Genomic DNA, 27,237 nt, shown 5'->3' with positions numbered 1-27,237 from the left:
CATTCACCCCCACCAACCACCTCCTCAGGCTCTCACCCCAAGTAGTGGGGGGGGCACATACAAATAGAAGCATTCCTCCTCCTCTTTGGAGCTAACAGAGGGAATAGCTCTGCAGGGGAAGGGTCCACAACAGACTGCCACTCCGCTGCTGTTCCCACCACCACTCAGCCACTGCCAAAACCCCAAGCTCCAAAGTCTGGTTGGCCTCTTTAGATGGAAGGTCCCATGCTATCATACAGTTCGCGTGGTGAGAGATGGCAGCAACAAAAAAAATGGAAAGGCAGCACAGCACAAAGGGGCAACCAGCACCAGGTCCAAAAAAGTGGCCAACACGACCATAATCCTGGCACAACCTCAGTCCATCCTCAACCCTCCTCTGGTCTCCAGGCATTGTTAATGCCAGTGCAGGGCCTGAAGCATAGCAAACACATTGGCCCATTGAAAATTACATAGTTTGAAAAGAATTTTAATACAGCAACCATGATGATATTTAGTTCATTATAAAGTGAAACTGGTTATCTACTTCAATGACAGAAATTATCATGAGTTCTGTTAGAGCTGATTTCTGTCCATTGTTAATTTTAAAATGATCTGCCACATCTTCCTTCGAGATATTGAACAAAATGTATTGTATCTTAAAGGCTTTGGCTCTAGTATGCTGCCTCTTGCTTTCTCTACATGTTACTTTGCATTATAGAGAAAACAGAAGATGACATAGAAAGAGAAGCAAGGCTTGTAGAACAATGGGTGGGACTTACAGAAGAAAGAAATGCTGTGCTGGTCCCAGCACCAAACAGTGGTATTCCAGGTGCTCCTGCAAATTGGTAGGTGGAGAGAGTCTTTGCATCACATTGTGCATATAAAATAAGTTCATATGAGTATCAAAATGCAGGGTAGGAAGTTACTATGTCATACTATATGTGGGGATTTTTAATGTTAAATTTTATATCACATCATGCTGATGTTCTGAGAAAAGATATGGTAAAGTTTTTTAGTGTTATCTTTGAAATACTTTTTCCAAGTCTGATTGCCATAGAAAGTTTGGGAATTAAAATATATGGGAAGAATTAATTCCTATTTCACCACTTCAGTACAATAGTTATACATTTAGATGTATTATACTCTGTCATTCAGGCTGAGAGCCAGTGTGGTGTAAGATATTGGATTGAATGGCTTTGGGCTAATCACACACTCTCAGGCCAACCTACTCTACAGAGTTGTTGTTATGGGGAAAAATAGAAGGAGGGAGCATCTTTTGGGTGAGACCTCAGTTTGTTTCCAAATAAATAGTAATAGGCTCATCCAGATTATTTACTTAATTTCTGTCCCATCTTTCATCCAGGAACTCAAGATGATAGCAATTTCTGTATATGGTGTGGATGAATGCAGAAATTTATTAGTTGTTAAATTAAAAGAAAATCTTACTACATTTTTCTAAATAGTCCTATAAGGATCTAAGGGAACATGAATTCCAAAATTATAGAATTTAAGACTGTTGCAATGAATTTAAAGGAAGAACAAGTGGGGAAAAAAGAATTTGAGATGGAATGGTCAGGTTTGAGGCATTAATGGCTTATTACCTAGGAAAGTGATAGGGTATCTGTGTAATTCCTAAATGAGACCTTGGCTGAAATCTGATGAGCTTCTCAAATCTCATCTGAAGTTTCAGAATTATTACATGAGATGTTAGACAATCACAGGAATGAAATCACCAATACCCACCACAATCATCATCATCTGCTTTCTCACTCAAAACTGCTTGTGCTTCAGGCTTAGCATAAAGCCTGAAAAGCCAGTGATGCTTTTAAGTCTTGCCCCATCCAGTGTTAACAGCCAGCCTGCTTATTAGCTAGCACTAGTCACCAAAAACATATTAAATCAGTGTTGCATGCTCTGAATTGGTTGCCAATAAGTTTCTAGGTGCATTTCAAAATGCTGGCTTTAACCCACAAAACTTTATATAACATTCTGCACCAGATGAAACTTCTGGGTGGTCTTCAAAGGCAGCGCCATGTAGAGCGTGTTAGAGTAATCAAGCTGTGAGGTGGCCAGGGCAGGAGTGACTGTCTGAAGGGCCCCCTGATCTAGGAAAGGGCGCAACTGACACATCAGATAAAGCTGGGCAAAAGTTTTCCTGGCCGTAGCTGCCACCTGCTCATTGAGTAGGAGCTATGAGTCCAGGAAGACCCCCCAAATTGCACACCATCCTCGAATGGGGAAGTGCAACCCCATCCAAGTTAAAGTTGGAATATCCCCAGATCTGGGCAGTTCAAACACCCACAGCCACTCAGTCTTGGTAGGATTGAGTTGGAGACGGTTCCTCCCCATCCAAACCCACACAGCCTCCAGGCACTGGGACAGAACCTCAATAGCCTCACATGGTCAGCCCGGAGTCAAAAGATATAATTGGGTATCATCAGCGTACTGATGATACTGAACTCCAAAGCAGCAGATGACCTCACCCAGTGGTTTCATGTAGATGTTGAAAAGGAGGGGAGAATAGAACCCTGTGGCACCCCACAATTGAGAGGCCTAGGAGACAGTCTTTCCCCACCACCTAACACCTACTGGCACCGGCCCTGGAGAAAGAATGAGAACCGCTGTAAAACTGTGCCCCCAATCCCCAACCATGGAGCCAGCTCAGAAAGATACTGTGGTTGATGGTATCGAAAGCCACTGAGAATCAAGGAGCACAAGGATGGATGCACCACCACCATCCCAGCTCCGCCACAGGTCATCAACAAGTGTGACCAAAGCTATCTCAGTACTAAATCCTGCCCTGAAACTTTTCTGAAATGGGTCTAGATAATCTGTTTCCTCCAGGGTTCTCCTCAGCTGCAGACTGACAGTCTCCTCAACAACCTTCCCCAACAAGGGAAGGTTGGAGACTGGTCGATAGTTATTGAAAACTGTTGGGTCCAAGGATGGCCTCTGAAAGAGGAGGTGCATCACCGCCTCTTTCATGGCTGATGGTGTCACCCCCTCTGTCAGAGAGGGCAACACTCTGCAAGGACCCAACTATGGGTCATCTCCCTGGCCACTTTCGTAACTTAGGAGGGACCCAGATCCAGTAAACAGGTGGCCAAGCTGACAGCAGAGAGAGCCCTGTCCACTTCCTCAGGTGTCACCAGTTCAAACTCATCCCAGATCACACTACCATACTATAATCCAGGCACTTCAGCCTGCTCTGCCAGTCAGAGTCCAAGACAGAGCAAATCTGAGTGACTTTATCCACCAGATAGCCTGAATAATCTTCTCAAAGGCCGAGCAGATGTTCTGGGGGGCTCTCCCTACTCAATAGGGAAGGATCACCCTTAAACAGGACCGCTTGACAGCTATCGTGATATACTGACCACCAAAGGAATGAAAGGAGATTCCCCCATCCCCAAATTCTGCTTTCTCTGTGAATTCTGGAACTGAAGGGCTCCTATGTGGGTCTGTAGTTACACTGGAACATTTTGGTTAATCCTTTATATTAATGCAAATTCTTTTTTAAACAATGATTTGGAGTTTTCCATTAAAATAACTCTGCAAGTTATGATTCAGTCTATTGATTGATATATTTCTTTATTAGGGTTCCACCTCCTGGAATGGAAACACATGTCCCTGTACTTTTTCTTGATTTGAATGGTAAGTTCCAATTTGGTAGTGGCTGTTGTTGAAGCCGTAGAATCTGCTGTATTTAGTTGGAAGCTAGAGATGAAGCATGGAAGGATATGGCAGACATTTAAATAAAGTTTTATCAAGTACTGTGATAAATTTAGGTTGTACTTAAGATAACTTGAATACCAACCCCCCCACCCCCAGTACTTGTCCTCACTTAAAAAACAGAATCCAGCTGTTGATATTGATTGCCACTCTATCAGAAATGTATTTCTCAGTAGTGTAACTTGCATTTAGGATTTCTTTGATGTTTGTTTGGTTGTTTGTTTGTTGTAGTTCTACCCACATGTTCCTGGGTAGAATTTAAAGGTAGACCCGCCTTAATTGTAATTTCATTTTCTTTCTTGGTAGCCGATGATCTTAGTGCCAATGAACAGCTTATAGGTCCACATGCATCAGGAGTGAATTCAATACTACCAAAGGAGCACGGAAGTCAGTTTTTTTATTTGCCAATAATAAAGCACAGTAAGGATGAGGTAATTACTAGCAGGCAAATTTATGGTTATTCTGGTTCTATTACTGATGGCCTGTTATATATGATTAATATTATTTCATTCAAATCTCTAACACTCATTCTTTCTTGCATTTTCTTTATTGAACAACTATGCCAATTCTGTTGTGTTTCAACATGATTTAACAGTAGTCTGAGTTAACTTTAATTTGTGTTTTGTTTAGACTTATTTCTCAAGAATAAAATTTAACACATAGATGTTTCAAGAGATTATTTTAAAAAATGTCTTTCTAGTTTTTTAATTCACATTATTGTGGCCCTTTTGTTGACTTTTTCACTTGTGTCCCTTTTGCCTTGCTGCCTTACGTGTGATCATTTCCTAGCTAATTTGCACCAAAATAGCAGTGACCTCATGTTCAGCTTCTTGGGACATCTGATTGATCACTATGGAAAATAAGATGTAGACTAAACTTCATTAATCTTTTGTTACCTAGATGTATTCAAACTACAACTCCCCAAATTTACAAATAATATAGCCAGTAGCCGGGAATTCTGGAAGTGGTAGTTCCAATAAGAGGACACCAGATTTAGAAAAGCTGCGTTAGAATTTTGGTGTAATCCAACTGGGTTTGTATTGTATTAAATAAGAGATACTATAGCCAATTTTTCTTAATGTAAGAATAGATACAAGAGCTTCTTCCTTATAGTAGAGAAGGGTATCCTAAAACTAAGTTGCTCCTCCCATTTGGTCCAGACTTTTCAATGAGGATATGGCAAATGTGAAAGCATTTAGGTCATCAAAAGGCTAATAATGCTACAGCAGCTAAATTTCTTGCTAATACATATATGCATTTGCAGATAATCTGCTAAGTTCATAATTGAATACAGAATTAAAAGTCTGCTAGCAGAAGATCAAGCCTGCTGATGCAGAAAAAGAACAATGATTTATAATTTATTCTGATTCAATCCTTGGTAACCCTGTTCTGAGCTTCCCCTATGGGAAATATTATGAAAAATTCTTGGGAATTAAGTATGTAGTGGAGGGAAGAGATTATTTCTGAATAGGAGGGTAAGAAGTTGAATCTCTCTGAGGTCCAGCTAAATCTAATACTGTGACTAGATATTTAGAAAACACCTCTGTGTTCATTAGACTGAGGCAATCCAGTCCAATCCATATGCCTTATAACTAGAACTGGAATTTTCTTGAAAGAGATACCTAGACTAGACCAGTCAGAGACTTTTTGGAAATACAGTAATCTCCTTCTGATTAAGAGGATACTCAATTGAAATTTCCTCCCGCTGATGTGACTGAGTGCTGCAGAAAATGGCTTAAAATAGATTTGCTGAACAGATGCTGAACTAGGAGACATAGATCCTTTAAAATGGCCTTTTCTGTCTAAACTGCATTCTATGGATTCTAATGAGTGTACAGTGTGGTCCAAAGAAACAGAACCCACTCTTCTTAGGCTTGTAAGCCAAAAGGGTGCTGAGTTGAAAAGGAGACCCATGTATCAGAAGTAAAATATAATTCATTATGGTGTGCAAATAATTTGCATTAAACATGTACTATGGAGAGGTTGCACATAACAAGCACTAATGAGCTAGCCTCTACCTTCCTTAAAATAATAAAAGTACCTAGCTGTCAATGGCAGATTATATTAAAAAATCTTCAGGAATTTAATGAACATTAATTTTTAAAAAATGGGAAAAAGATGTCGGTCTCAAACTTGAGGCATTATTCTGTACCTTACCATTCTACTTGTAAATTGATTGCAGCTATCACTGCCTTAGGAGATCTCTGTAGGGAAAAAATCTGAATATGGCAATCTCTGCATATCCTTCAAACTTTGGCTCTTCAGGAAAAGTGGATTAAAAATCTCTACAGAGAAGAACATTTCTGTCTCTCTTTGATGAGGAGATTAGAATTCTAGGATCATTAACCTCTTGATGTACTGAGGCAAAATCACAGTATTCTGGGACATTGCAGAGCCTCTGCAAGAGCAGACTTTCACAGAACGTTGTATGCCTCTCTTACAAAGAGTAGAGCCCATGTTTTCAAGGAAGTTAGATAATTTTGGGGCCTAGAGGTATCCACAGGTAGGGTCCACAGGTAGGGTCAAGCGGGGCAGATGATGAAAGCAGGATTGCACTGTTGCAATGCAAGCTTTGTTGTTGTGGGGAAAATAGGAGGAGGAAGGAGTATTAGGTATGTTTGCTGCCTTGAGTTATTTATAAAAATAATAAAGGTGGGATAAAAAAATGTAAAAAAAAAGCTTGCTCCTTTTGTACATGACATTGCACACACATAGAAGGAGTGTGATGCTTATTGGATCTCACAGATGCCTCTGTTGGAGCCTTCTATTAACATGTTCTCTTCTTCTCTACAAGAAGGAGGAGGCCCCTTAAGAATGTGGGAACAAGAGAATTGGCTCTGAGTTTTCAACCCAAGTGCACTTCTGCACTAGGTTTCATCTTGTATTTGTGTGCATGTCCCCTTTGATGTAGGCTGTGATCATGCATCTCACATTTGTGGCTCCTTGGAACGGTAGTTGTTAGAAGCATAATCCTGAATGATAGGACCAGCCACCTCTCAGCCATAAGAGGTAGAAGGGTATTGCTTTATTCTTCAGATTTTCCTGTTAGGTGTCTCAGTGTACACTTCATTATCTAGGATAAATCATTTTCTTCAATAAAAGGTAACTTTGCACTTCAGATCCACATAGAGATTAGGTGAGTTTTCTATTTCACATTCTACCAAACTATGCCTTTAGATTTCAGCCACTGCAGCCTGGGATTCTTCTGTGCATGATTCAGTCCATTTAAACAGAGTAACACCTCAAAATGAGAGAATATATTTGATTCTCAAGATTACAGTCCAACTCAGCCATCCTGCTGCAATGGAACTAGTGTTACGTAAAAGGATTGCTGCTAATATTTATAATAAACAGGTAAGCGATGTGCTGATATACCCTAGATCTTTCCGTATGTTCTGTTTTGGTCATATTTTTTCCCATTTTATTATTTTAGCAGTTGAAAGAAAAATGAGAGGTAATAAACTTGGATGGGAAGTACATCCATTCAGTATTCTTCCATATCTACCTGTAGTTTCATCCAGAAGTAAACGTCACTGAGTAAAAATCAGTGTTATAACTCACTGTTTCAGTAATTTTGTAATTGTCCAAAGTATGTGTAGTCTCTATGAGAGTATTTGTGTACATAGGATTTCCTTTTAATTTACTGGTAATTTGAACAGTTCCTATATCTAGGATGCATTCATTTTAGAACAGGTGCTTGCAGCTATGTCAGACAGATATCTGTAAAAGCCATATATACCTGATACTGGAAAAGCACAAGACGATAATTGCAGTTTCTCATCATGCATTTTTAACATTCTAGTTAAATCTCATTCATTCTTGAAAAGTTCAAAAGGGATTTAATGTTATGCCTAACATTTTTCTGTTCTATCACTTACTGGGTGCACTCCCATTTAGTTTTAACAGTTTGAAAACATGTCACATGGACTTAAATAATAGATCTGTGTTGATCCCATATGACAAAAAAAATCCATACTTTTTTCTAACAGTTCTTATATGTGCTATGCCTGAAGTAGATCTGAGAAGATATATTTAATATGTATTTAATATTCTGGATTAGAGGAGTTTTTAGTAATTTGCTCACTTATTGTTTCATTTTTTCCTAGAGTTTTACACAAAGTCTCAAACGAAGAATATCTCTAAAAAATATATGGTATGCTTGTGGTGTGACTTATGAAATAGTATCAAACATACCAAAGGTAAATCAACTGTGCTCATATCAAGAAATTAGAATACCTAACTGTTTTTTCACATTGAGTCATTCTGACATGAACTTTGTTGCAGACTGAACTAATAAGGTTGCAGTCCTACACTAAACCTACAATTTAAATTTTAGGCCACAGAAGAAATTGAGGATCGGGAGACTCTAGCTCTGATGGCAGCCAGAAATGAAAATGAGGGTACATCTGATGGTGAAACATATATTGAAAAGTATATACGTGGAGTATTACAAGTTGAAAATATTTTGAGTCTTGAACGGCTGCGACAGGTGAATAGAAAGAAAGCTTCAGGCTTGTTAAATTGTTGTAATTGTTTTCTAGGTATTGTATGAGCAGCACTTTGAATCCAAAGCAGAAAAGGGTTAGGGTTCAAAGTAAGGAGGCACTAATGGTGTTTGGGACAGGCATGCTGTTGGTGCCTCCTTACTTAATGCATTTTTCTGGGAATGAATGGCTACTGTGTGAACCCAGGAAATGATGCAGTTTTCTTTAAGGAGGTATCAACAGGTGTGGCGTGCCTACCTGTGCATCCTCCAAAGCACTGTTTCTGCATGCACATCCCTGATGTTTCCTTAATGTTGTCATTACTCTAGTATTAGATGGATGGCAGATCACTTTAAAGACTTACTTCCTGAGATACATTTTTAAAGTGATAACCAATCCTTGCTGTGTCTTGAGATAATAAAGATGATCATCACTGGATTATGCAAAAGTAAAAAAACAACAGTATGCTGTATAAATAAATGTAGTTCTTACGTATCCTTATATATCTTACATATACTGAGAATGGAGCCTTATTTATAAATAGATATATATGCATACAATATTGCTTGTTAATTGCCTAGCTCTATTAAAGGGGGTATAATTCAATGTATTCCTTCTATTTTAACACAGGCCGTTACAGTCAAAGAAGCTGTTTCTGCTAAGACCCGACACATACAAAGGAGCATTAGCACACCAAATGTTCACAACGTAAGATAATCTTCAAAGATGATACACTCCTGTATTAATATAAATATTAATGTTATAGACAAATGTGCATAAATTCAGACAGTGTAATAAATGGGCATTTTTATGAAATGTAAGACTAGTAGATTTCTGCTAGTTTTTTGAGGCAATCTACAGTTTTATTTGGGGCATTTTATTTATTTACTCAGTTTCTAAGGCTGCCCAGTCACAAAGCTACTCAAAGTGGCTTAAAAAGAGGATTAAAGGCACATTGTAATAACAAGGAAGAATCAAAAAGATAAAGCAGCCACACACAAGGAAGGCAGAAACTTCAGTTATATCCCGTCCAGCAGGCCCACAAGCTGCCCCTACCCAATATCTATCAGAAAGCCAGCTTTTTGAGGCCTTTCTGAATGATAGCAGAGTTGGGACTGTACGGATATTGGGGGAAATGCTGTTTCAAAGGACAAGGCACATCTCCTGGGCCGATAACATGTTGTTCAGTTGATGGGGCCTGGTATATGCTAACTCTGCCTGATCTTACAGGATGGGCGTTGGGCAGAAAAGTGGTCCTGCAAATATCCAGATTAAGATAGGGGATGGAACAATGGTTTAAGTTAATAGGGAATTTTCTCCCACCACCCACTTAGTAAAATAAGTTGCTTTTTAAGCCACCTATAATCTTTCTGTCAATGGTTGACCATGTTAGTTGAGTAAATGTTTTAAAAAGACATTTTGAAATCTAAGTTCTGTTTTTAATATATTCAAGAACTATTTTCAGATATACTCAAAATTGCATTTAGAAAAATTAATTTTAAATATATGATAAATTGTAGATTAAGGTTTATTTGCCATGAATGTCAGTATCATGTACAGATGTGTCTAAACTTAGCAAGTAGATCGTCCTGGAGTGTAACCTCTTAGCAGGTTGATAGCATTAATTGGATTAAAACTTACTGCTGCTGTTCTTATTTTAGGTATCTTCTAGTCGATTAGATCTTTCTGGCTGTGATGAAGATAAGGTATTGGAATTATTGGCAATATATTTAGTCTTTTAAAGTGTTTTGAAAATATGGTATAACATATTCCTTTTTTTCTTCATTTTTAATACAGGATTATTTAGATATTTAAAATAATGTATATCAACATTTAGGAAAATGATTGCAGATTGTTTAGAATAGGTACTTGGTATTAGTGAGTAGGAAAAAAATCTGTGAATACTTGTTAAATTCAACATAATTGGTTTTCTCTTGGTTGATGGCGAAGGGGGTACAATAAAGATAACTACAATGTAAATTGTACTAAGTACAGTGGTACCTCTACTTACTAACGCCCCGACTTACGAATTTTTCAAGATATGACCAGCTCCAGCCCCCAAAAATTTACCTCTACTTACGAACTCGCCTCGACTTACGAACCGGATCCGCGGCCATTTTCCGCCTGTTCCACATGGTCCGCAGCCATTTTTCTGCCCATGCCATGTGGTCCGTGGCCATTTTCCACCCGTTCCACGTGGTCCACAGCCGTTTTTCTGCCCCTGACACGTGGTCTGTGGCCATTTTTCCGCCCTGCCGCGTGGTCAGCGGCCATTTTTCCGCCCCTGATGCGTGGTCCGCGGATTCCGGAACGCATTAACGGTAATTACATTGAACCTTATGGGAAAATTTACTTCGACTTGTGACCAACTGGACTTGCGATCAGAGTCATGGAACGGATTAAGTTCGTAAGTAGAGGTACCACTGTACAAAGATACCTAGAAATTTTTCCATTTCTTACTTATACACCAACAGTTATTGGATACTTTTGCATCGTTTTTGAAAAATATGCCACTGTAAACTGTTGAATAGTTGGAGCCATAGTTATTTGGACAGTGCTGAAGGATAAGTCTTTTAGCATGCAATAGGAACATAGTTAAAAAGAATATAAACATCTGAGAATGTGAATTGTTTCACTATTGTTAAAATACGTAATAACTTTTTCCTAAAGGGGAATGATCCCAAGTAGTCCTTGCTTAATGACTGTTTTTTCAGCGACCATTCAAAGTTACAATGGTACTGAACAAATGGTAGTTATGGCCGGTCCTACGGTCAATACAATGCTGCCGTGGTCACGTGATCAAAATGTGGGTGCTTGGCGGCCTGCCTGCATTTACAACTGCAGTGTGTGCTTCAACCCACCCACCCACCTATCCCCCCTCATCTCTTGGGGCCTCGCAAAGGGCCAGCAACTGTCTCAGCTGGGTGCACCTTGGAAGGAGGAAGACAGCAGAGGTCAGCTGGGGGCAGCAGGGGTAAGCAGTGGTGGTGGCAGAGTGCAGGGTAGCCAAAAGGGCAGAAATGGGAGGAGCTGAAGTAGAGGCAAGCATGGCAGAGCAAGAGAAGCGTGAGGTCCTCACCTAATGATGGCACGGTCCTGGTCTAACAACTGCAACCGGGACTACCAGAACTGCCATCACTAAGCGGTGCAGTCATGTGATGTTTTGCCTAACAACTGCTTCACTTAACAAAGGAAATTCTGGTCCCAAGTAGGCTATTAAGCGTGGACTACCTGTATTGGACACTATAAGCATATATTTTAACAAAGCGGTGATCTCATTGCATCTTCAGTAATGGCACAGTTTACTCAAACTTTTTTTTATATAAGGGCAGTGGAGTTCAGTAAGTCTGAAAGAATATTTTTTGTTGCATAAGATGTAACCTAAAATATATTAAAGTGTTTGGCACTGATACTAGTACCTCCCACTTTCTGGGTAAAGTAGGAATCTCTAATTTTTATTCCATTCAGCCATTGAAGTTTGCATATAAAATTGATTAATCAGTAAGAGAATTTATAGAAGTAATTACAGATTTGTTTGTGTCATAAGATTTAATAATCATCTGTAATAGATCAGGTGTTTCCAAGGCTGAAAATGCTACAAATCCAAATTCGGATTATCAGTAGATGTTGTAATTGTAAATACTGCTACTGAGCCATACTAGATAGGCAGTTTTTATCATTTAGAGGGGATAATGATAAATATTAATCATTTTCATCTATTAATTGATCCAAAGCCCCAGTAATCATAGAAGAACATGCACCAATGCCCAAAACCACTAGTGATGTAGAATATATATAGGAGAGAGGAATTTCTGTTGAAAGTAACTGAACTTTGAAAATGTTATTTTACTTAAAAGTTAATGTATTCCTTTTTTTCCCCTGTATTTACATCACAAGGGTTGGTTGGAAGGTCATCTAGATGTCTTAGAGTTTTCTTCTAGTTATCAAGACGTATCATGTTATAGTACTTTACCAAGGGATTCACCTCATAAAAATAAAGATAACAGTGGTAAGGTTTTCTTTTGTTTCATTTACGAGTTATTAATGCAATTATAAACTAGTGAAAGTGAAATTAATGGTATGAAATATATTTATATTATCTTTAAACTCTGGTGCATTTGTTTCATGTGTAAATTATTCAGTCCAGACAAGTGTTACAGTGTTGTAATCTAAGCAAACAATATTTTTTGCCACAGCCACATTTTTAGGGCACTCTGAATTCCCAGATTAATCTGTCTTCCTAGGATTCTCTTGATAACCTAAATAGGAAAGTCCTTTCAAGAAATAATGTGGTTAAACATATAAAGTCATTTCTTCTCCATTGTTTTTTAACAAGCTATGCAAGATTTTAGATTCGAAGATGAAAAAATGTTTCAAAACACGGAGATGTGTTCCCATAGCACCAGTCTGCAACTCCTTAAATCAGCTGTGTCTTCCTGAGATTGTGTGGCTACCCTCCATAACTGCAGCACAATCACAGGAAAATATACATTTGGGATAAGGAGTTGCAAACAGGTATTACATGGGTACTCCAAAGTGCCTTATTTAAAGGATTGATGGATCACCTTTTACCATTTCAAGTGCTTTAGAAAAAGGCCAGGATGGCAGTGATGAATCATGGAGGCAGAATGGGCAACAGAAGCTCTTTCTAAAATTCTGTCCTCACTTTAGTAACCTTGTCACTTTAGTAACAAGGTGGTACTTTCACAGGTTCAGGTACATAATTAAAGATAGACAAGTTACAAATGACCTCATATGCTGGAATTAAATGGTGATGTTTCTGCCTAGTAACAAATGTTACTAGCGTGCTTTGTAGGAAGTCCCAGATGCCTTTAATTAACATGTTCAGTTCAAAGAATCAGTAACAGATGTTAGGCATGATCATTTCTGAAGATCATGAGAGGTTTTCCTGTTCAAAATACTGAGAGATGGAGAAATAGTCTGATCTTGCATAAGACTGGCCCCTGTGTTCCATATAACTCCTGATACATAAGCGTGACATACATACATATATATAAATACACACACACGGTTGCATTCTATCACATAATGCTTTAAATTCTTGGCCAACGTGGTTTAAAACAGGGTTCTCACACATGTGGCCTGAGGGCCGCACGTGGATCCGAGTTCGTTTGTGCGGCCTGCAGTTGTTCAAAAACTTCCAGAGCTGCTGGAGCTCAAGTATTGGTGGCTAGGCAGAACAGCAGTGGCGGAGAGTACGGGCCTGCATAGGCACCCCATTGGGATTTGGGCTCCAACAGCACTGGAAACACATGCAGCCGCTATGGCTCAAAAACGTAGAGTGTTGCCAGAGCCCAAATCCTGCTGCCCCCTGTTGCTGTCATTTCTTGCCTCATGGATGGGTGCTGCACTGGCATGTGAGTGCGTGCAGGCACATGGAGGGAACATTGCTGCTGATGTCACCATTTGTCCTACTTGGTGCCAAGGGGTATGTAGAACAAGGTGAAGTGTGGGACAACAGGCTGGAAATTGCAGCCATGGCAACGTAATATTTTACTGTTTTACAGTATGCAACATATTTTTGTTCTTATTAACCACCAATAATGTCATTTTAATTTGTTTTAATTATAAATAATAATTTAATGTTTTTATAATTAATCTTAATATTTAATATTTGTTGCATTTTTCCATGTGTATGAATGCAGCCCACCAATTAGCACATTTTATGTAATGCGGCCCCCATATTCATTTGAATTTGAGACCCCTGGCTTAAAACCTTTTTCATTGTTTAGTAAATTATTATTTTATGTTCTTCCATCAATGCATATTGCATTTGACATAATAACATTACTAGAAAGAGAGTAATCCCCCTGAGAATTCTACAGTAGAATTCTTGTAGACAAGAGAAGCATAGCAAGAACGTGCATGTTTATGGCAGTATGAAAGCAGAGGAAGAGGAGTTTCTTAAAAGCTATTTTACTACTAAAGTAAAATACTTCTACTACTAAAGATAAATTAGTATTGCAGTGTGTTTTTAATTACCAATGTTCGTGAGTATCAAGGCCCACATAGCTGACAAGACCAAGGAAGCAAAATCACATGGATTTCAAAAAGTATCTTTAATGCTAGTCTGGAGCAAAAATCAGAATCTTAAGAGAACAGATTTCCAGCCAGACCCATACTGAGTTAATTAAGACAAATCTTTCTGAAAAGCTTCTTCCTACGGCTCTCACATCTGGGTTATGTTGTCTCCTCTCACCTTTAAATACCGCTCCTCCTTTGTTCCTTCCCACAGTCCCACACACCACAAAAGGTATTTTAATATGCACTGGTTATATAGAAATGGTACATGTTACAGATTTTTATTCGATTGAAACCATAATGGAATTGATGCAGTGCTGTGAACTGTGACTACAAAAGTATAGGCACCTTGATTCTGAAATGGCCTATTTAGTTCTCTCTGCAGCCTGTTCTCTGTACAGACAAACTGATGACAGAGCTTCCTCTATTAAAATGGTTGGGAAATTGAATACAAAATTAGGGCAGTTGCTGGTGAGAAAGAGTCTTATGGTTCAAATAGTATTTGCTGTGTGGAAATTTCCCTGCTGTGGGGCACGCTATTCATGGAACATCCACCACCTGTTCGTTTTATAATCAATTATGAACTGGCTTTTTAAATGGCTCTATCAGTTTGTGATGCTCGCATTCTCATAGAAGGATTGGATAAATAGTAGCATTACTGAACCTGAGGTATCCTATGAAATGCAGTGATCCTACTTCATTCAGTATCCTGTTATTTCTCTGTATAAACAGGATGCAAGATTAAGGACAAAATTATTATAGCCAATTCCATGACAGACATTGTGATGAATAATATCTTCATGACCAAATATTTTGTAAAGCTTTATTTCCCTTTCACATTATTTGCCTATTTATTTTTCAGTTGATGTTCAAATAATGAATGTTTGTGGTGTTTTTATTTTGCAACCAGAGAATCCACACACATCAAGCGTCAGCTCATTTAAAGCTTTCTCTCCACAACCACCCAAGTTTTTCAAACCATTAATGCCAGTAAAAGAAGAAAACAAAAAGGCGTCTCTTGAAACTCGACCTCTGCTTAGCAAAGAGGTAAGTAGGAAGAAATTTAAGCAATATTAGACTTTATATGTGGATAGTAATTATTTTTACCTTGGAAGGAGCTCACAGCTTGTATTTTTGATATGAAGCATTTGGAATCCATATTAAACTTGTTCTGTTTATTTAAATGAGGTACTATTTCAGTGTCACCTCTCTTTGGTAAACATTCTTGCATGTATTATGTTTTTACTTAAACATGTTTGCACGTATAAATGTCTGTCCTGAGCCCTATGCATATCTGTAGCACTGTATTTGAAACTTAATATTTTTAAAGCCAAAACTCATTCTGCATGGATTTCTGTAATTAATTTAACTGCCATGCCTATATTATTTTAATAAGGAACCTTTTGTGTTGTACTAACATGCATGATTTAACGTCAGTATTTTCTTTGTGTGATGTTTTGTGTATCTTAACCTTTGCAGAGCATGCCATCATCTCAGGTATATAATGCTGGTTGTGTTGTGCTGTCAGGAAATAATGGCAATAGCATGCCAGTAGAACACAATAGCATACAAGAGGCAAAGACTGTAAGTGTTGCATTTGTTTCTGACTTAAAGCCTGGTGCCTATCATAAGCATTTATGTTGCAGTTATAAAAGGAAAACATGTGCATAGTGTTCTTTATTGCGTGGTGGTGGTGATGGAAGTAACAAAATCCATAATTTGTGATGATGCTTTAGACTGATCATTCATTTATAATATTTCAGTTTTAGAGAAGTGATACTCCCTTGGGTAGGATTTAAAGAAAAATATTATTTTTTCCATTTTTTTCTCCACTAGGACTGAAATCTGAAAAATTGGCACTGATTGTCAACTTTTACAATGTTCCAGAAGTTTTCATTTTTCATTTATAGAGTACTTAATTGAGAGTAACTTAATATACACATAACTTACCTTAGACTGAGCACAGTTAATATTAAAATCAAGTAACAGGAGGTTTTGCCATTCACTTGGGCATGTATGTATATGTATGTGCATGCATGGACCAACTCAGTAAAATATAAAAGGCAAAATGCAGATTTAACATGCATAACATGCTTTATAAATTGATTTAATAATAAATAAATAACAGGGTGACAGAAATAACACCTTGAGAATATTATATAGCAAGCCAAGGGACTCTACTGAATAAAGAAGGCTGTGATGCATGGGGCAGAGGAAGAAGTGAAAAGCCCTTCATGAAGAGGGTTCTTTCTCCCTTCTCCTCATCTTTGTTCAACAGGGCCTTGAACTTTTTGTAAAGTGTTCTTAGAATTTGAGAGGTTTCCCATGCTGTTTTTTGGTGAAAACCAACAGAAAACATGCAGTGAGCCTGTTTTAAGGCCTATCAACTCTAAACTTCCTTCCAGAATGCTTAAAAAAACAGCAACTAGAAAATTCTCACCCTGTCCATGTTTAGAAATCCTATTCCTGTCTTTCCAGTTATATTCCAGTATCTTAAACCACTACACTATATATGTGATTACTACATTTCCCATTACATTTATAAGCGTCCTACTACAGTGGGGCAAAAAAGTATTTAGTCAGCCCCCAATTGTGCAAGTTCTCCCACTTAAAAAGATGAGAGAGGCCTGTAATTTTCATCATAGGTATACCTCAACGATGAGAGACAAAATGGGGGAAAAAATCCAGAAAATCACATTGTCTGATTTTTAAAGAATTTATTTGCAAATCATGGTGGAAAATAAGTATTTGGTCACCTACAAACAAGCAAGATGTCTGGCTCTCATAGACCTGTAACTACTTCTTTAAGAGGCTCCTCTGTCCTCCACTCGTTACTTGTAGTAATGGCACCTGTTTGACCTTCTTATCAGTATAAAAGACCCCTGTCCACAACCTCAAACATTCACACTCCAAACTCCACTATGGCCAAGACCAAAGAGCTGTCGAAGGACACCAGAAACAAAATTGTAGACCTGCACCAGGCTGGGAAGACTGAATCTGCAATAGGCAAGCAGCTTGGTGTGAAGACATCAACTGTGGGAGCAATAATTAGACAATGGAAGACATACAAGACCACTGATAATCTCCCTCGATCTGGGGCTCCATGCAAGATCTCACCCCGTGGGGTCAAAATGATCACAAGAACGGTGAGCAAAAATCCCAGAACCACATGGGGGGACCTAGTGAATGACCTGCAGAGAGCTGGGACCAAAGTAACAAAGGCTACTACCATCAGTAACACACTACGCCGCCAGGGACTCAAATCCTGCAGTGCCAGGCGTGTCCCCCTGCTTAAGCCAGTACATGTCCGGGGACGTCTGAAGTTTGCTAGAGAGCATTTGGATGATCCAGAACAGGATTGGGAGAATGTCATATGGTCAGATGAAACCAAAGTAGAACGTTTTGGTCTCAACTCATTGTGTTTGGAGGAGAGAGAATGCTGAGTTGCATCCAAAGAACACCATACCTACTGTGAAGCATGGGGGTGGAAACATCATGCTTTGGGGCTGTTTGTCTGCAAAGGGACCAGGACGACTGATCCGTGTAAAGGAAAGAATGTATGGGGCCATGTATCGTGAGATTTTGAGTGAACACCTCCTTCCATCAGCAAGGGCGTTGAAGATGAAACGTGGCTGGGTCTTTCAGCATGACAATGATCCCAAACACACCGCCCGGGCAACGAAGGAGTGGCTTCGTAAGAAGCATTTCAAGGTCCTGGAGTGGCCTAGCCAGTCTCCAGATCTCAACCCCATGGAAAAACCTTTGGAGGGAGTTGAAAGTCCGTGTTGCCCAGCGACAGCCCCAAAACATCACTGCTCTAGAGGAGATCTGCATGGAGGAATGGGCCAAAATACCAGCATCAGTGTGTGAAAACCTTGTGAAGACTTACAGAAAACGTTTGACCTCTGTCATTGCCAACAAAGGATATATAACAAAGTATTGAGATGAACTTTTGATATTGACCAAATACTTATTTTCCACCATGATTTGCAAATAAATTCTTTAAAAATCAGACAATGTGATTTTCTGGATTTTTTTCCCCATTTTGTCTCTCATAGTTGAGGTATACCTATGATGAAAATTACAGGCCTCTCTCATCTTTTTAAGTGGGAGAACTTGCACAATTGGGGGCTGACTAAATACTTTTTTGCCCCACTGTAGCTGATGTGATCTAGCGATGCTTACAGTGTCTTTATCTTCTTCTGCATGGTAAATCAGGGTATATTTTTATGTCATCATGAAAGTAAAAGCCGAACAATATAAAATGCCCAATAATTGATGCAGTAATAACGTTAAAAATACACTTTTATAGCAAAGGAACATTATCCATTTTGTTGTATAACCATGTTTTTGCCATTTGGGATTGGGATGCACAGGATTTCCTTTCAATGTCTTCTATTTTTAGTGTAAGCCACCCAGAATCCTTTTGGAGTGGGATGGCCTCTAAATTTCACAAATAAATCAATATGCTGAATATTCCATGTGAACATTCCGGATCAGTGGGATGAATATTGATAAGCCCTTTGTTCTTAAACTGATATAAAAATCTGATGTGCCCACCAGCAAACTATTATGACTAGTATTCTTGTGACGTATATCCAAAGGTATATAATGAATAGGTGTTAGTATCTGGATATATTGTGTAAATACCTAGTGTAACATAAATCCATCTGGAGTGGCCACTGTCCTAATAAGTCATACTAGGTTTACAGACAGCTAAGTATTATAGCCTATCGAAACCACCAGTTAATACATTGCAATCTGCTTTATTGCACAAGATACTTCAGAGAAAGTTCAGATAATATACTTAGAGGATTATGCACTTCATAAAGGGATTATATTTAAAATTACCTAGCTCTGTTTTCATTTAAAAACATACATCAAATAGCATCTTGGTTAAGATGCAGTACTTTTATAAAGTAAAATTATTTTTTCATATATAGAAAATGTGGGTTTTTATTGTCTTGTTGATATACTGCTGCAAAAATCTAATTTTCCCCTGGCTTTTATTTCTTCTCTGGAAGGATTCTTCAGAGTAGAAGAGGGTTGCCAGGAATTTTCCCCTTGTTCCAGGACACTGATTGGATATATTGTGTTGTTGATAACTGAGCTAGTGATAAACAAGAAGATTCTGAAATGATTAGACCATTTTGGACTAGTTTTAAAAAGTCTGTTGAATGGTGAGCCCATTTTATAGATTACTGCATCTAAGTCATAAAAATAAATTTTAATAACAGTATGACTGAAGTTCTGGCTGATTTTCTAACCACTATTAGTACTGATATATACTCCCAAAATGGAGTCTAGTATTATATTCAGGTTATATCGTATTGTTTTGATATGCTCAGATAGTTAAAATGGATAGTTAAAATGTGTAACTTTAAACATATCAGGGAAAATAGCAAAATGTCTGTTATATTAATCATAGTACAGTGAGCAGTGTCGTCCAAAAATGATCACTTTACAGTGAGATCATTGGCCAGAGAATGCTGTCTTAATTATCTGAAGCTGCTGTCTGGATCTAAAACAGCACAGGATCTATGATGCTTAAGCCTTCAAGACAATCATAACATTTAAAAAAAAAAATGCAACAAGAAACCCCTCCCAGTTATGATTTAGGGCTGAGATCTGGAAATTAACAGAATTCTTTTTTTTTTTAATTAGAGAACCCCAAGTAGTAACTGAATGATATTAAAAATGCATAAAATGGTTTAAGAACTAACAAAGTTTTACTGTATTCTGATCTACTGAACAAATTAACTGACCATTGTTGGATATATGGCCAATTCTGTTCATTTAGCTAATGTTATTTGGCCATTAATTAAAAGTATGATTTTAATTAAAAACAGCAACTTACAATTAATTGCATCATTTGCATGCATTGTGCAGAAATTCAAAACAAAACCCATGGAAACAAATTCTGTGAATTGTAAAATGGACATATTTTTAAACTTTTAAATATAACTTAATATGTGGGCTGAATATTTTTTCAAAAGTGATCTCTCACCTCACTTTTATTCAGTCCCTCTGAAAATTGTTCCTGTGGGTTAGGTGACCATCCAAGGACAGCATGGCCATTACTGTTTCAATTTCTCCCTCAACCTTTTACTTATAGGACATTCAGGATAGCTAATAGTCAAGAAGTAAACAAAATATAAAATAGTTAAAACCCAGTAAAGCAGAACCTAACATTATTATTAATCCAGCTCAAAAGGCCAGGCTGGAAGAGAAAGTCTGGACTCTGTTCCTAAAGCTGAAACAGCAGCACATAAGTGCAACTCCTAGCTTGGGACTGAGGTAGGAGAAGGCTGTTTCCTCCATGCCCGTCCAGCTGTAAAGATACCTGAAACTACTGAAGGAAAGTCTCTTATTTCATACTGAGATTGGCAAATTTGTTTAGAGCTTCAGAGATTATCATTAACTGCCTGAATTCTACTGGGAAACAGATGGCTGCTGCTGATTTATCAAAAAATATAATATGATGTAGTAGAAACAAAGAATCACTGTGCAGTGGAAATTCTGGATCTAAACCATAGATTACTGGGTGTAATTTACTTTTGCGGCCTAAGGTATAATATGTCTTTTGTGATTATAAAATCTTTTTATGTAAGTTTTTATCTACTTGCAATAATGATGGTTATAAAACCATATAAAAATTACACATTATTGTGAGAGAACTGTGAACATCCCTTTTGTCTTGATTGCCTGTGTTTGGTAAGTGCTCAGTTAAGCTACTATTCAACTGGGATTTAGCTTTTTTAGCAGCTGATATTTTGCCTAGCGCCATAGTAAATAATGTTTCAACTATAGGCCAGCTTAGATGGTAGCACCTTCCCAAGCTAAGCAGAACTGGTTCTGGTTAGTGCTTAGACAGGACCGGACTAGGAGACCCCAGGCTGTAGGCTAGATTCGGAAGTTGAGAAACCACCCTGGAAGAAGGCAGTGGCAGACTGTATTCATATTGTTCTCAAGCAAACTGCTAGGACTTATCTCTGTATTCACCAAGAATTGAGTATGTTCTAAAGGAGACTTTTTCTTTACTTAAGCACTATAAAATATATTTTGGATTGTGCATTGCTTTTGAAACTATGCCATCTGCAGAACAAAATTCCATGGGAAAAATTGAAGTTTTTCTAGTACCTGAATACCCATTAAAATACTATAGTTTTATGAACACCTGATACCTGACATTCCTTTCATAGTTCACATTTTAAAAACTGTGATCTTCTGGTGATAGATGTACAAATATGTTTGTGCCTAAAGTGGTAAAGTGGTGGGTAAACTGTAAAAAGGTGTGGGCATTTGTATTAGAATTTTTCCCAGAGTGATTTTCCAGATTCCTTCACTACAGTTGGCATCCTGATACACGTGTGCCAAATGGTTATATTTAATAGTCAATTGGTTTTAAAATATGCTTGTTTTCACTTCATTCCATTCATTCTGATTGTATTGGTAGCTTAACAAATAATTTATAGATACAGATCTACAGAGTTATAGATTACTTGCATTTTTAGAGAAAATAACTGGTATTAACATCTATATTATGGTAATAGTTTTATCAGAATGAAATAATGAAAGTTGAATTAGAACTTGGTATTATTATTCAAACTCTTAGATGCTAGAGTTATCTGAACTTATTTAGTTTTACACCAAATACCTTCATGTTCATTTTTCTCAAACCATACTGTATTCCATCTGATCCATCCTGGCAAACTGTTAAAACAGAATGCTTGATGGGGACTGAAAGAATATCAAACATTCTGATGGGTGCACACAATTTTCTGAATAAGCTTTATATAGCACTTTGGATCCCAGCTCTAAAGCTTCTTAGAGAAATCTGGCAAGTAGCAGCCTTCATTACTACAGAAACCAAATGTTGAGAATAATATGGATAGCAGGTGCTCTTAAAAATTAAGACTGATAAGTTCTGCTAAAGTAAAAATGAAATTAAATTCAGGCTAATAGGTTCATAGTATTTGGAAAAAGAGCATTACTTTCCTAGTTGGTTGTAACAAGATTAACAAATGGTAAAGAAGTTACTCTTTATTAAAAGACAATTTAAGGAGAGGTACCCACTATTGCTATTTAGAAAAAGGGCTACAAACCTATATTAAACTTTTTTAAAAGTTCACAACCTGAATATTTAACAGTGAGCTACATTTTGTTCTGTTTCATATAATAGTTATTTATAATTGTATTAAAATGTAAGAAAATTGTGTGTTTTTCTCTTGATTGTACATGTTTGGAAACTGCCATAATCTAAGGCTTTAAATGCATTTAATTATAGCAAAATTAACAAAAGTAACTTTTTCATTAAATACATAATATTTGCCTTTATAATTTGAGATAATTGTTACATTGAATGAAGTAAATGGTTAATATTAATGTTGTTTAATATAATAGATGACTAGTTTTGAAATGATAAGACTACTAGAATCTTTGTTGAAACATTACACTAAATGCTGACTAAACAATAGTCTCAGTACTTTCATTACTAGGTATTAATCCTATCTCTTGTTCATTGATGAGTTATCTTGCCTTTGTTTAAACTGTAGGAATATTGACTACATTTTCTACCACTTAGCAGGACTCTGAAGATGATGATGATTTGGAGACTAATAACAAGAAACCTTATGTGCCCGTGGAATTTGCTGACTTCAGTGTTTACAATGCTAGTCTGGAAAATAAGGAATGGTTATCCACTAAAGGAGATTGCATAAACTCTTGTGTTACTGAGAAAGAAGTATCTCGTAGCCCCACCACAAGCAGTATTACAAGTGGCTACTTTTCCCACAGTGCCTCTAATGCAACATTATCGGATATGCTTATTCCATGTAGTGAAAGCATGGACCAATTAGCCAGTCAGATGAGAGATTTGGATTCAAATGACCATTCCGTAGCACACCTAACCCATGTTTTAAAATCATCAAACCAGGGAGTTTCAGAGGCAGAAAGGGACTTTGCTAAATATAAGAAATTGGTGTCACCAATCATAGTAACTTGTGCCTTAGCAACAGAAATTCAAGTGTCTGAAAGCACAAACGTAAATGCTACAAGGTTACATTGTTCCTCTTTGGATTCCTCTACTAACAAACATGAGATTGAATTTCCATCTCGAGAAGCAACAGTTGAGCACATTTCAAATGTTTTTGAGGATCATGCTTTTACAGAATTCATGGGTGTTGACGATGCAAAAGAATTTGAATGTTCAGCAAGTAAAACTTCTAACAGAAGAAAAAAGTTCTTAACAGCTGGAATGAACTCTGCCATACCTTTCTCAAAAAATGTTCATGACCAAGATAGTGCTTTGAGCTGTCTGGAATCCAGATCAGTGGGATACCACCTGTCAAACAGTATTGAAAATCCTTTGTTGAATGCCAGAGAAAAAGAGGCTTCCTGTTGCCAGCAGTATGCACATTCTCTCCCAGCAGGTGATTTCAATGGAAAAAATCATTTAGATGTCCCAAGTTCTGAAGGCACTACTACTGAAGGACATCCTAACTGGTTGGCAGTAGGAGAGCAAGTATATGTTGATGCTAATAAGACTGGCATAGTAAGATACATTGGGCCTGTGGATTTTTCAACTGGTACTTGGGTTGGCATTGAATTACACGTTCAGATGGGTAAGATTTCATTATTCTTATAAAATATTTAGAATCCTACACCAAGTTATTTAGTAATATTAATATAATCCTTTATTTCAAGATCAGAAAATCCAAAATTCTGATGTCAGTAACACATATTGTCGTTATTATTGATTTATATCACAGCTTTCTTCACCATGAAATCAAAATAGCATATGAAGCTTCTGACAAATCCCCCCCGCAAAAAGATGCAGAGAATAGTTGAGTTTCCATAATACTGGTTTAAAGCTGGCTCTCCCTCTTCTCTGGCATAATTGAGGAAAAAGACTGTTCAAGTCCATTTGCTTTTTCTAGCCTGGTTTATTGTCTTGCTTTCTGTGATTTTGGGAACAGAATTCAACTGGAACTGAGAGCTAATGTGTAGAGGGATAGACTTAAAGTTGAAACTTAAGAAGCTGGGCTCTGGTTCTTCCACTCTTCTATAATCATGAAATAGGTCTCTTCTGCATGGTTTCATTTTCTTTGAAATGTATGTTTAATACTGAAATATCTTGAGCTTTTCTTCACATACATTGCACATATACATGCACATTACAAGAACACCTTGCCTCCCACCAAGTCTCTCCTCTTGCCTCTTACCAGTTGCTGGCCAAACCTTAACTTGGTTTCAACTTGCTGCATTCACTGTATTTTATGGATTATCTTAAATTATTTAACCATTAAGAAATAATTTGTTGCAGACTGTTTTTAAAGAAAAAGATAACATTCATTTGTGCATTCTGCTCATTTAGAAATGAATTTGTGAATGATTTTCAAACTTTGCCATTTTAATCAAAATTGATCATATGAATTTTAGATGTATCTGACATCAAATATTAAATTTTATTAATGGCACTTTATATATAAGATTATTCGAGATTGCTGAATAAATCAAGTTAATGCAAAATGTATAAAACACTGTTACAGGCTGCCACAATAGCTGATTGCTACAAAAATGTCAGCTATTTTTTTGAGCAATAAAATATAGTGCCTGACAGCATGTCAAAATGCTGACTGATACTGAATGCAAAATATTATCAGGCTAGTTGCATATGCAAAAGATATTCTTTAGCAAAACAGAGTTAGAGGACTGGGAAATACCCTTTTCCCCCTTGTCATTGGCTTCTACTATGCTCAGAGAAAAAGCATCCATTCACAAAGTACATCATGCCTCTCACAGATACTAAATACAATAGGTAGTCCCCGGGTTAAGAACACCCAGTTTAAAGATGACCTATAGTTAACAACGGAGCCTATTGTAGTAAAATTTGAGTTAAATACACAATGATTTGAATTAATTACACAATACTACTTATACAGTATTATATAATAATACTGTTCCGGCTTACATACAAATTTGACTTAAGGACAGATCTTGGGAACAGAACTCGTTCTTAAACTGGGGATTACCTGTAAAAATAAAAGACTCCCTCTAGTTGGGCTCCTGATGAGACTACATGGACATGTCTGTATTTGTCATGGCATTCTTTCCCAGCCCCCGCCCCCACCTCTCAGTTGAACCCAGTCTAGCTCCAATCCTGATATTTCCTGATGATTTCTCAACCATGTCACTTATTAGACCTGATCTGGAGGTTGAATCATGGCAACTGACTCAACCTCCAGATAATTCCACCTGGATGACTGAGAATCTTCATCAACTTATTAGACCTGACCTTACATAGTTTTTTTCTCAAGATCTGCTACTTATTTATGATCACTGATTAGCAAATCACACTGAAGAGTAAGTTTTTATGAATTTGGTTTGGACTAAGTAAAAGTGAAATCTTGTTTTACCTGATCTCAGTGCAATGGACTTCACTTGCAATAGACCAAATTCTTCTGTGAGTTATTTATGTAATATGTCAAAATGACACTATTGCTCCTTCACCTCTGGGCTTCAGATGCCACTTATTCCATTCTCCTCCATCTCTGCTGATGGTGCCCCCTTGCTGCTTCCATAGCCAACTGCATCATGCACTGCCCAGCTCAGCTGAGGTGTATAAGATAGACATTGTTATCAGCAACAGGACCCTTCAGGTAATGGACAGCCAGGCTATTGCCATGAGCTACAACCAGTTGAGAGGAGGGCATGGAAGTAGCAGTCATGTCAGGATTGGGAAGATAGAGGTAACTTCATCAGGATGGAGGAGGGAGGGAGTGGGGTAGCTGCTGTGGGAGGCTGATTCTGGGGATTGCAGAGAAAGGAGGAGGGGGAGCAAGGCAGCAAATCCAGCTGGACAAAATAGTAAGCTCACAGGCTGATAAGGATTTAATAGAACTTTCTGAGCCTAGGAATGAGAATGAATGTTTGTAAAAAAATTACAGAAAAAAGAACAGATGGAAATTCTGTTCATATCTCATAAAAAGCTAGTCAGCTCCCCCTTAAATCAAAAGAGAGATGGAAAAAGAATCAGAGGCCTAAATGAGGACTCACCAGAACACTCACTGATAAAAAGGGAGCTGAAGTAGAAAATATCCAGTTTCCAAGATTCTGTAATGTAACCCCCTTTTTCCTTGTAGTAACCCTGGCTAATGAGACTTTGTGAGAATCTAATTTTCTTGGTTACTATTACTGTTGGCAAGTACTTGGGAAAACACTGATATCTGCATGTTCTCAGTTGTCTGGGAAATGGGCAGCCAACTTGTTGGTTAAGAAAAGAGGTCTTAGAAAGAAATGAGGAAGTCTCTGCCTAAACAATAAAAAGATAAACTGGGTCTGAAAATGAGAGTAGTCCGTGAAATGGATTTCTAACTTCTTTCCCTTTTAATAAATCTTGTTAAAGAAAATTTGGTGAATATCTTGCTTTCGATAAAGTTGGCTGTCAGGAGTCTGATGCAGATTGTAACCCTTCTCTCTTGCTTTCTACTTTTCTCTTGGAAGGCTAAGAGAATCTTTGAATCTCCTAAGATTCTAACCTGGCGGCCTAACCCAGGAACACACTGTTCCCAATTGGGCACCTTCTGTAGGGGCTTGGGCGACCATTCTTATATTTCCTCCTTGGAAACCTCACTTTAATTTGTGATATTTGCATAATGGTATAATTATTTAATTAAGCACTAGTGATTATGACTTTATGCAAATGATGTCATGTGTATGATGTCATCACACAATTATGTAAATCAGCTCAATAATGTATTATCCAATTTAACAGATATTTCTGAATAATAAGCAGTTAGTCCCTCTCCCCAGTTAGTCCATTAAAATGAAACTTCACTGAGTCAGTTTAATTCTTGGGAAATTAACTGTGTCAGATGAAATTCATGTATTGGAGCTAGAGGAAGAAAACTTGGTATTCAGTAACACACTCATCTCTTAATTATGCTCACAGAAGTCAGTTTTGATTTCTGGTAATTACATGGGCAGATCCATGCAGTTTTCT

At 37.6% G+C, this 27,237-nt stretch overlaps 1 protein-coding gene across 6 annotated transcripts in view; it reads left to right on the top strand.

The window, feature by feature from the left end:
• KIF13A (kinesin family member 13A) overlaps positions 1-27,237 on the top strand; it is a 90,301-nt gene that overhangs the window by 61,029 nt on the left and 2,035 nt on the right. For 4 of the 6 annotated variants that reach the window (XM_088130832.1, XM_015888004.3, XM_025166425.2 and 1 more), the window contains 11 exons: positions 698-824; positions 3,575-3,630; positions 4,015-4,139; positions 6,886-7,062; positions 7,815-7,907; positions 8,045-8,197; positions 8,823-8,900; positions 9,854-9,898; positions 12,090-12,201; positions 15,145-15,281; positions 22,819-23,857. In XM_088130832.1, the coding sequence (XP_087986958.1) occupies positions 698-824; positions 3,575-3,630; positions 4,015-4,139; positions 6,886-7,062; positions 7,815-7,907; positions 8,045-8,197; positions 8,823-8,900; positions 9,854-9,898; positions 12,090-12,201; positions 15,145-15,281; positions 22,819-23,857 (2,142 nt within the window). Of the gene's footprint in view, positions 1-697; positions 825-3,574; positions 3,631-4,014; positions 4,140-6,885; positions 7,063-7,814; positions 7,908-8,044; positions 8,198-8,822; positions 8,901-9,853; positions 9,899-12,089; positions 12,202-15,144; positions 15,282-15,713; positions 15,819-22,818; positions 23,858-27,237 lie in introns of all 6 variants that reach the window. The other 2 variants (XM_007427821.4, XM_025166426.2) reach the window with 2 other exon arrangements.

The sequence above is a fragment of the Python bivittatus genome, unplaced genomic scaffold (assembly GCF_059951505.1).
Source record: "Python bivittatus isolate LINGU-HERP-01145 unplaced genomic scaffold, Pbiv_v1 ctg000840_np1212, whole genome shotgun sequence".
In the NCBI taxonomy this organism is placed as follows: domain Eukaryota; kingdom Metazoa; phylum Chordata; class Lepidosauria; order Squamata; family Pythonidae; genus Python; species Python bivittatus.
The sequence above is the reverse complement of the archived record's forward strand: the minus strand, read 5'-3'. Positions and strand labels throughout refer to the sequence as shown.